This window comes from Salvelinus sp. IW2-2015, unplaced genomic scaffold, assembly GCF_002910315.2.
Source record: "Salvelinus sp. IW2-2015 unplaced genomic scaffold, ASM291031v2 Un_scaffold1265, whole genome shotgun sequence".
Classification (NCBI taxonomy): Eukaryota; Metazoa; Chordata; class Actinopteri; order Salmoniformes; family Salmonidae; genus Salvelinus; species Salvelinus sp. IW2-2015.
This window is the reverse complement of record NW_019942807.1, coordinates 149,554-161,025: the sequence shown is the minus strand read 5'-3', so window position 1 is coordinate 161,025 and position 11,472 is coordinate 149,554. Positions and strand designations below refer to the sequence as shown.

At 39.9% G+C, this 11,472-nt stretch overlaps 1 protein-coding gene across 3 annotated transcripts in view; it reads left to right on the top strand.

The window, feature by feature from the left end:
* Nucleotides 1–11,459, top strand: part of LOC112070233 (glucocorticoid receptor-like) — a 22,371-nt gene extending 10,912 nt beyond the window's left edge. For all 3 annotated transcript variants that reach the window (XM_024137659.2, XM_070438888.1, XM_070438889.1), the window contains 2 exons: nucleotides 2,728–2,885; nucleotides 7,400–11,459. In XM_024137659.2, the coding sequence (XP_023993427.2) occupies nucleotides 2,728–2,885; nucleotides 7,400–7,552 (311 nt within the window). In that variant the 3' untranslated portion in view covers nucleotides 7,553–11,459. The remainder of the gene's footprint in view (nucleotides 1–2,727; nucleotides 2,886–7,399) is intronic.
* Nucleotides 11,460–11,472: the final 13 nt, after the last annotated feature.

Genomic DNA, 11,472 nt, shown 5'->3' with positions numbered 1-11,472 from the left:
CAGTAAGGCCATTCTACTGCCAATGTTTGCTACGGAGATTGCATGGCCCTGTGCTCGATTGTAATGCACCCTTCAGCAACGAGTGTGACTGAAATAGTCGAATCAACTAATGTGAAGAGGTGTTCACATACTTTAGTATATATAGTGTATTAATATATATATTTTAATTATATATAAAGGAAGAGAAGCTTAGGCCAGCCCTAAAGAGACAGAGCCATGCTTCCCGACATCGACATGCATTTTCTTTGTACAGTGCTTTCAGAAATTATTTTTCTCACCCATCTTCACACAATACCCCATAATGACATAGTGAAAAAAAATAATCTAGAAATGTTGCAAATGTATTGAAAATTAAATACAGAAATATCTAATTTACATAAGTACTCACACCCCTGAGTCAATACTTTGTAGAAGCACCTGCCGGCAGCGATTACAGCTGTGAGTCTTTCTGGGTCGCTAAGAGCTTTCCACACCTGGATTGTGTAACATTTGCCCATTATTATTTTCAAAATGCTTCAAGCTCTGTCCAATTGGTTGTTGATCATTGCTAGACAACCATTTTCAGGGTCTTGCCATAGATTTTCAAAACTCGCTGTTTGTTACCTATACATGGTCACTCTACCTACATGTACAAATTACCTTGACTAACCTGTACCCCCGTACATTGACTCCGTACCGGTACCCCCTCTATATATCCTGCACATTGACTCTGTACCGGTACCCCCTGTATATAGCCTCCACATTGCCTCCGTACTGGTACCCCCTGTATATAGCCCGCACATTGACTCCGTACCGGTACCCCCTGTATATAGCCTCCTCATTGACTCTGTACCGGTACCCCTGTATATAGCCTCCTCATTGACTCTGTACCGGTACCCCCTGTATATAGCCTCCTCATTGACTCTGTACCGGTACCCCCTGTATATAGCCTCCACATTGACTCTGTACCGGTACCCCCTGTATATAGCCTCCACATTGCCTCCGTACCGGTACCCCTGTATATAGCCTCCTCATTGACTCAGTACCGGTACCCCCTGTATATAGCCTCCTCATTGACTCTGTACCGGTACCCCTGTATATAGCCTCCTCATTGACTCTGTACCGGTACCCCCTGTTATATAGCCTCGCTATTGTTATTTTATGGTATATATATTTTTTTTTTGAGTGTATTTAGTAAATATTTTCTTAGCTATTATTTTTCTTAAAACTGCATTGTGTTGGTTAAGGGCTTGTAAGTAAGCATTTCACGGTAAGGTCTAAACCTGTTGTATTCAGCGATGTGACAAATAAAAATTAGATTTGATATACAGCTATACAGATAGGCGTACAGGAGGAGGCTAATTCGTAAATTTTGGATCAGAATTTATTTATAAAGAGAAGTGTTTATTTGTTAATTAAAGGAGTAACTCTGTTAGGCCAAAAACATTTTCTGCCTTCATAGGCCTACAGTAGCTAAACCTAATAATAGCCATAGTAAACCGTATAATAGACAAATAGTAAGTCATTGTTTATAGGGAAAATACAAACAGGTTATCATGTTGCGTCATTAAACGAAGTTTTGCATCTCACCCTCATCTCTCGTTTTCCCTTTTCATGGTTTGAGTGAGAGTAGCCCTGAGACTACCGGTACGCTGTATTATATTGCGGCAGACAAAACAATAAAGTTGGAACTTAATTTGACCAAAGAAAATGGCTGAACAGAAGGAAACAAAACAGTTGTTGCATATTTAAAGAACTGGTTTAAACCTTGAACAGACCTATATTGCAGCAATTACCAACAAAAGATGAGTGCCTACCGTAGGCCTACTCAAAAAAGGACAGCAATAGGCTAATGCTATTTATTTTACAACAGACCTAGTTTTAACCTATCTTAAACTAAATATGGACCACAAAATTAAAAAGAAAGAACTTAATTTAGCCAACAAAAATGTCTCAACAAAATGAAACAAAAATTTTTTGCATATTTAAATAACGGTTTAGATTATTAAATAGACCTACATAATAATAATAATAATAATAATGATGATGATGAAAAAATGATAACAAATATAAAAAAATAAATAAATAAGTTAGAAAATTGAAGAAGTCTATTGTGTACCTCGTGCATGGAGTCAAGAAAGCTTGGTGAGGCTGGTAGAAGCGTTGCCAGTTCTGGCTGGAGTTTTCCTCCCTCTTGACGATGGCCTTCCCCAACTCCTTGATGTAGGACATCCTGATCTCATCAAACACTGCCTGACTCTTCAGACCATCCTTTGGCACTGGCGGAGACGGGGACAACACAATACATCAACCTCTGTGTGTCTTACTCGAGACCATTCTTTGGCACAACACAATACATCAACTCTCTGTGTGTCTTACTCGAGACCATCCTTTGGCACTGCGGGGGACGGGACAACACAATACATTCAACCTCTGTGTGTCTTACTCGAGACCATCTTTGGCACTGCGGGGGACGCGGACAACACAATACATCAACCTCTGTGTGTCTTACTCGAGACCATTCTTTGGCACTGCGGGGGACGGGACAACACAATACATCAACCTCTGTGTGTCTTACTCGAGACCATCTTTTGGCACTGTAGGGGACGGGACAACATAATACATCAACCTCTGTGTGTCTTACTCGAGACCAATTCCTCTTGCCACAAACCCAATAGTCCGGATCAAAGAATGGTCTCGAGTAAGACACACAGAGGTTGATGTATTGTGTTGTCCCGTCCTCCGCAGTGCCAAAGGATGGTCTGAAGAGTCAGGCAGTGTTTGATGAGATCAGGATGTCCTACATCAAGGAGTTGGGGAAGGCCATCGTCAAGAGGGAGGAAAACTCCAGCCAGAACTGGCAACGCTTCTACCAGCTCACCAAGCTTCTTGACTCCATGCACGAGGTACACAATAGACTTCTTCAATTTTCTAACTTATTTATTTATTTTTTGTATATTTGTTATCATTTTTTCATCATCATCATTATTATTATTATTATTATTATTGTAGGTCTATTTAATCATCTAAACCTGTTATTTAAATATGCAAAAAATGTTTTGTTTCATTTTGTTGAGACATTTTTGTTGGCTAAATTAAGTTCTTTCTTTTTAATTTTGTGGTCCATATTTAGTTTAAGATAGGTTAAAACTAGGTCTGTTGTAAAATAAATAGCATTAGCCTATTGCTGTCCTTTTTTGAGTAGGCCTACGGTAGGCACTCATCTTTTGTTGGTAATTGCTGCAATATAGGTCTGTTCAAGGTTTAAACCAGTTCTTTAAATATGCAACAACTGTTTTGTTTCCTTCTGTTCAGCCATTTTCTTTGGTCAAATTAAGTTCCAACTTTATTGTTTTGTCTGCCGCAATATAATACAGCTACCGGTAGTCTCAGGGCTACTCTCACTCAAACCATGAAAAGGGAAAACGAGAGGATGAGGGTGAGATGCAAAACTTCGTTTAATGACGCAACATGATAACCTGTTTGTATTTTCCCTATAAACAATGACTTACTATTTGTCTATTATACGGTTTACTATGGCTATTATTAGGTTTAGCTACTGTAGGCCTATGAAGGCAGAAAATGTTTTTGGCCTAACAGAGTTACTCCTTTAATTTAACAATATAACACTTCTCTTTATAAATAAATTCTGATCCAAAATTTACGAATTAGCCTCCTCCTGTACGCCTATCTGTATAGCTGTATATCAAATCTAATTTTTATTTGTCACATGCGCTGAATACAACAGGTTTAGACCTTACCGTGAAATGCTTACTTACAAGCCCTTAACCAACAATGCAGTTTTAAGAAAAATAATAGCTAAGAAAATATTTACTAAATACACTCAAAAAAAAAATATATATACCATAAAATAACAATAGCGAGGCTATATACAGGGGGTACCGGTACAGAGTCAATGAGGAGGCTATATACAGGGGGTACCGGTACAGAGTCAATGAGGAGGGCTAATATACAGGGGTACCGGTACGGAGGCAATGTGGAGGCTATATACAGGGGGTACCGGTACAGAGTCAATGTGGAGGCTATATACAGGGGGTACCGCGTTACAGAGTCCAATGAGAGGCTATATACAGGGGGTACCGGTACAGAGTCAATGAGGAGGCTATATACAGGGGGTACCGGTACGGAGTCAATGTGCGGGCTATATACAGGGGGTACCAGTACGGAGGCAATGTGGAGGCTATATACAGGGGGTACCGGTACAGAGTCAATGTGCAGGATATATAGAGGGGGTACCGGTACGGAGTCAATGTACGGGGGTACAGGTTAGTCAAGGTAATTTGTACATGTAGGTAGAGTGACCATGTATAGGTAACAAACAGCGAGTTTTGAAAATCTATGGCAAGACCCTGAAAATGGTTGTCTAGCAATGATCAACAACCAATTGGACAGAGCTTGAAGCATTTTGAAAATAATAATGGGCAAATGTTACACAATCCAGGTGTGGAAAGCTCTTAGCGACCCAGAAAGACTCACAGCTGTAATCGCTGCCGCAGGTGCTTCTACAAAGTATTGACTCAGGGGTGTGAGTACTTATGTAAATTAGATATTTCTGTATTTAATTTTCAATACATTTGCAAACATTTCTAGATTATTTTTTTTCACTATGTCATTATGGGGTATTGTGTGAAGATGGGTGAGAAAAATAATTTCTGAAAGCACTGTACAAAGAAATGCATGTCGATGTCGGGAAGCATGGCTCTGTCTCTTTAGGGCTGGCCTAAGCTTCTCTTCCTTTATATATAATTAAAATATATATATTAATACACTATATATACTAAAGTATGTGAACACCTCTTCACATTAGTTGATTCGACTATTTCAGTCACACTCGTTGCTGAAGGGTGCATACAATCGAGCACAGGGCCATGCAATCTCCGTAGACAAAYATTGGCAGTAGAATGGCCTTACTGAAGAGCTCAGTGACTTTCAACGTGGCACCGTCATAGGATGCCACCTTTCCAACAAGTCAGTTTGTCAAATTTCTGCCCTGCTAGAGCTKCMCCGGTCAACYGKAAGTGTTGTTATTGTGAAGTGGAAACGTCTAGGAGTAACAATGGCTCAGCCATGAAGTGGTAGGCCACACAAGCTCACAGAATGAGACCACCGAGTGTTGAAGCATCTTGCGTGTAAAAAATCTTATGTCCTTGGTTGCAACACTCACTACCGAGTTCCGAACTGTCTCTGGAAGMAACGTCAGCACAAGAACTGTTTGAATAGAACAGCTATTGTTCAGCCTGCAGTAGCAGCTAATGTGTGGTGTTCAATGTAGGCCTACATTCCATGAGACTTTGGGAAAGATCATGCAGGGCTTGACATTCACTTGTTTATCCACTTGTCCTTCAGACAAGAAGGTGACTGAATTTTTTTGTTGTTGTTGCAGTAAACCACTTTACAAAATAAAATGCATTATTATTCCCATACCATTTTTACAGAGAATCAGACAAATTATGCTACCCTCTGCCTATTGGCTACTTAACTTATTCAAGCCTGTCTCAAAAACACTGCCCCTTTAAGACATAACAAAAACAATGCTGGCTCCTGGTGGTCTGTAGCTCAATGCTGCCTCCTGGTGGTCTGTAGCTCAATGCTGCCTCCTGGTGGTCTGTAGCTCAATGCTGCCTCCTGGTGGTCTGTAGCTCAATGCTGCCTCCTGGTGGTCTGTAGCTCAATGCTGCCTCCTBGTGGTCTGTAGCTCAATGCTGCCTCCTGTTGGTCTGGAGCTCAATGCTGCCTCCTGGTGGTCTGGAGCTCAGTACATATGAGATTCATGTTTCAGTTTCTGCACACTTGGCATACAGCTGCAGTGGCTTGCGAAAGTATTCACCCCCTTGGCATTTTTCCTATTTTGTTGCCTTAACCTGGAATTAAAATKGATTTTTGGGGGGTTCGTGTCATTTGATGTACACAACATGCCTACCACTTTGAAGATGCTAAATATTTTTTATTGTGAAACAAACAAGAAATAAGACCAAAAAAAACTGAAACCTCGCATGCATAACTATTCCCCCCCCCAAAGTTAATACTTTGTAGAGCCACTTTTTGCAGCAATTACAGCTGCAAGTCTCTTGGGGTATGTCTCTATATAAGCTTGGCACATCTAGCCACTGGGATTTTTGCCCATTCAAGGCAAAACTGCTCCAGCTCCTTCAAGTTGGATGGGTTCCGCTGGTGTACAGCAATCTTTAAGTCATACCACAGAGTCTCAATTTGATTGAGGTCTGGGCTTTGACTAGGCCATTCCAAGACATTTAAATGTTTCCCCTTAAACCACTCAGTGTTTTATTAGCAGCATGCTTATGGTCATTGTCCTGCTGGAAGGTGAACCTCCGTCCCGGTGTCAAATCTCTGGAAGACTGAAACGGGTTTCCCTCAAGWATTTCCCTGTATTTAGCGCCATCCATCATTCCTTAAATTCTGACCAGTTTCCCAGTCCCTGCCAATGGAAAAAAACATCCCCACAGCATGATGCTGCCACCACCATGCTTCACTGTGGGGATGTTGTTCTCGGGGTGATGAGAGGTGTTGGGTTTGCTCCAGACATTGCATTTTCCTTGATGGCCAAAAAGCTCAATTTTAGTCTCATCTGGCCAGAGTACCTTCTTCCATATGTTTGAGGAGTCTCCCACATGCCTTTTGGCAAACACCGAACATGTTTGCTTAATTTTTTTTGCCCACTCTTCCGTGAAGCCCAGCTCCATGGAGTGTACGGCTTAAAGTGGTTCTATGGACAGATACTCCAATCTCCGCTGTGGAGCTTTGCAGCTCCTTCAGGGTTATCTTTGGTCTCTTTGTTGCCACTCTGATTAATGCCCTCGCCTGGTCCATGAGTTTTGGTGGGTGGCCCTCTCTTGGCAGGTTTGTTGTGGTGCCATATTCTTTCCATTTAAAAAAATAATGGATTTAATGGTGCTCCGTGGGATGTTCAAAGTTTCGGATATTTTTTTATAGTCCAACCCTGATCGGTACTTCTCCACAACTTTGTCCCTGACCTGTTTGGAGAGCTCCTTGGTCTTCATGGTGCCACTTGCTTGGTGGTGTTGGAGACTCTGTGGCGTTTCAGAACAGGTGTATATATACTGAGATCATGTGACAGATCATGTCACACTTAGATTGCACACAGGTGCACAATATAGATATAGGATTCATGTTTCTGTACACATGGCATACAGCTAGAAATGAGATTCATGTAGGAGTATGAGTGGGTTGTGAACAATGATATGAGAAACGGTGACAATAATTTTGCAGATGTTGGGACACGATGTGTTGTGTGTTCTCCTGTCATTATTCTAGCCATGTTTGTTTTAGTGTCTCTGTTTTGTTTACAATCTACACTAAGAACATTTCTGTGACCAACAGACAGTAAATAAACATGTCAAATGTGCTGCTTTCCCTTTAGATGGTTGGTGGGCTGCTGGACTTCTGCTTCTACACGTTCGTCAACAAGTCTCTGTCGGTGGAGTTCCCAGAGATGTTAGCAGAGATCATCAGCAACCAGTTACCAAAATTCAAAGCCGGGAGCGTCAAACCCCTCCTCTTCCACCAGAAATGACTGTGTGGTGCCACCGCCACTGGCCGTGTCCACCACCGAGACACAATGCCTTAAAATCCCCTCACCTGCCCCTGACCGAGGGAGACAGGGAAGAAGAGAGGCTGTTTTGGGAGAAATTATACAATGTACAGGGGTTTGCTGATTTGGGGATGAAACAAGCGCCATCGAGGAGGAAGGAGAGATTTGTCAAGAGGCAGAAGACGAGACGGAGAGAGCAGAGGATTTTTGTTTTGTTTAACATCAATGGTCTATGATCCAGTTAATAGAATAAATGTTTTCATAAGTTTAAGTATAATCAAGGATTGAACTTAACTAACCCTTTGTGTTTTCTCAGGTGTATGACCCGCAGAACTTAACAATATCTAGATTAAATAAGTATCTATGTACAGATTATTAAGATGTCTACGTTTCTGCTGCCACATAATATACAGTTTATTATACAGGTCATTTCTTACCTCAGCAAAGGTAACACTATAACTGTCTTGTACTGTTATTCAACAGGTTAACCCACTGTGTATTCCTCTACCTGCTGTTGTTTTTAGGTAGTTGTTGATTATCGAATCACATGACGTTTTGTTTTCTTCATAACTGTCATTTTCCAAAGCATGTTGCATTGCTTTTTTTTTTTTAATTTTAAGTCGGGCCTAACATGATGAAATTGTTTTATACAATGAAAGCATACAGTACACAGTTCACAGTTCTATCTTTGTCTACATTAAGCTACCTACTGGCTGCCAGGTTTACACACACCGTCGATCAGAAAAGGGGGGGGAAAAGTGCCTTTTTAGCTTGAAGTCTGATTTTAGCCAATCTCTCTCTTGACTGTCCGAGGATAGATATTCTTCTTTCACCATCATGGTTGACCCTCAGTGTATGTGATTGTTTTGTTTCTATTACATGCAGTTGCAGTCAGTTTTCCTTTTTAAAATGGCTGCCGTGTTAGTCTGTTGCAGCTCAGTTATGGCTCCTCAGTGTAAACAATAACAATAAGATCAGTAGATTTAAACAATACTCCCAATCTGCATACAGTATTCACCTGATCTCTTGTACACGTCTCATTTTTAAATAGTATTTTAGTACAATGACACCCCTACCATTATGAGATAATGTGAAAGTACATAGTAAAGAACATGGCTTTAACTATTGGATGTTTGTAAAAGGAAGCTATTAATTGTCACCTTTTGAACTTATTTTTGTCAGCAAAAGTACTTTTGTCCATCGATGAACTAATACCATCTTCCTGTTGCTTTTGTTTTAACTGTTGTTTTACTAGTTGTTTTTTTGCCCATTTGTCATTATTGGAATGTGCCGGAGAGAGCGATGCGTCAGCCAATCAAAAATGGAGAGTGCAGATTCCACTTTTTTTGTGTGTGTATCGACAGCCCCAAAACCAGAAGAGCTGGTTGCTATGGTTTCCACTCAGATTTGATGGGAAAATGGCTGTTCTTGAATTTAGTTCTACAGTAGTTCTTGGTCTCTTAAGSAAAATATAAATAGTAACAGTCCCAAGTCAGAGGGCCCAGTGTTGACCCTCTATATGCTGGTTTCTGTATGAACACACTGGTGTTTGAATGGATAGTAGAGTGGTGTGTGTGAATGAAACATGGGTAACTTGTCATTATTAATCCTTATAGCGCTTACATTCTGGCAACAGTGAAATATCACTGACATATCAGACAATTTGACAATTTGATGAGATGAAAACCAGCAATACACAGGGGGTTCTGGAGAACTGACACTGATGGACCCTGGTCTAGGACAACCTCCCACTGCTGCTCACACAACAACCCCTTACCCACCGAGGCATCTTGCTTACAACATCTCAGCTCTTATTGTTCCTCTCTSTGTGTGTGTGTGTGTGTGTGTGTGTGTGTGTGTGTGTGTGTGTGTGTGTGTGTGTGTGTGTGTGTGTGTGTGTGACACAAGAAGTTGTCCAGTAAAGCACTTAGTACTAACATCCTTCTCTGTCATCTGGTTTCTCACTCAAACTGTGAGCACGTCACAAATGACTCCCTGTTCCCTTTGTAGTGTGTTACTTTTGACCAGGGCAAGGCTCTGGTCCAAAGTAGTGCACAGAATTGGGAATAGGGTGCTATTTTAGACATAGTCTGTAGCTTAATGGATGAGGAGGGGAAGAGACATAAACCAGGAGACATTTGGCCCGGCAACAGAGGACTGGGGTTTCCCACCCCATGCTCTAAGGGGAAATAGTTTTCTTCTAAAAACATGTTTTCATTGTAATGTAATTGTATGGTGTTGTCACATTCCGTACATTTGAGGAGAATTTGTGAGAATTGTTAACCCGAGACCTGAAGCCATTTTTGAAAAGGTGGGATGTGTTCTAACTTACCTAACCTGCATAAAAAAATGCAATGCTAGTTATTTGTTTGCTGTCATTGGTCTATTTACATGTTGGAAAACTGACATCTCTTATTTTCTGATTTTCATACACTATGCCAACATCTAATAAGAAGCTATACATTAGTGATTTTTAAGAACAACTATACCATACTCAGGTTGTTGTCATTGGTTAAAAGTGTATGTGGTCATCTTATGTTCACTGATGGAACTGTTTAAAACCAAAAACTTGTACGTTTTGATTCCCAGAGTGAGTTTTTCTGACAATTTAAGTTGGGTTAAATAAAAGCTCACCTGTCCGTTCAGGTACGTTACTTTCATGCATACTGGACACGCCAAAGTCATTTGATTTTTCTCACTACTTGATTAACCATTGTTAACTTCCCAGTCTATCCTAAAGGAAAACATTTATTTTCAAAAGTAGTTCAATAAAATTTGAAAATGAATTCTCCCCATCTAAACTGCTTGTGGATTTCCTATGGGTTACTTTCACATTCAGTGTGGCTATAAATCATTCTCTGCTGTTGCCTTTCATATAACTGGTATGAAACCACAAACTACTCACCTCCCCTTATCCCAAAATGTATTGGTCTCTGTGGAATTGTATTATGCAGTAAAAAAAAATCAAGAAAATCTGAAAATATGCAAATATAAATGACAAATACCTGAGTTACATGTGTTGCTCTAAACAGAGATTATAGACATGTATTGTCATTTTCTTTTTTTCTTCTCCAATATAAGCTATTTTAGACAGAAAATGTTCACTTTAGTGAATGAACTCTGCAGGACAGATTTTCAGGAAAACTTTCAAGTGTCAATATATACCATTTTATTTAGATAACACAGTTCCAGTATATTACATTTTATACCGGGTGGCCAAAGCAAATCCAGACTCAAAGTTTCCCTGTAGTTTTAGTAGCTCTTGGAACGACAGACGTACAGGACAGTCATATAACACATTTTATATTTCTTTTTGTGTGGCTTTGGTCAAATGTTGTGTGCTAATATTATGAATATAGTCGTCAGTCAAAAAACTTCACACAAACTGTTTGTGAACGTAATCAACCAGCTTGAACCTGACAATTTGCACTACCCCAAATATTATTTTGAAATTCTATTTTGTATAAAACAGACGTTAACTTTTGAAACGTATTATCAAGGGCAGAATGAAGATGATGATTCACTGGTATATGCTTTTCTTTGAAGATGACTTGTTTAGCTTATACACTATTTTAATTATGTACATATAACCCAATGTAAAGAAAAACAATGTGTTGTATTTCTCCCACAAATAATAGTAGTTTTCTATATCCTCTGCATTATTGCTCATCTGTAGTAGGTCATCTTGATGCTTTTCCTTCCATTAAATGTTGAACTACGTCTTCGTTGTGTGTGGTACCTTTTCAAAACAAGAAATTGTATGCAGATTGATCATGTTAACTCACTTTATCTGAACAATGAAAAATGTCACCTTGTTGTCAGATATACTTTTAAAAATCACATTATTACAATAAGCACTGGTTCATCCAATAAAGAGGCTTTTCCTTTCTGGGGCTTATTGG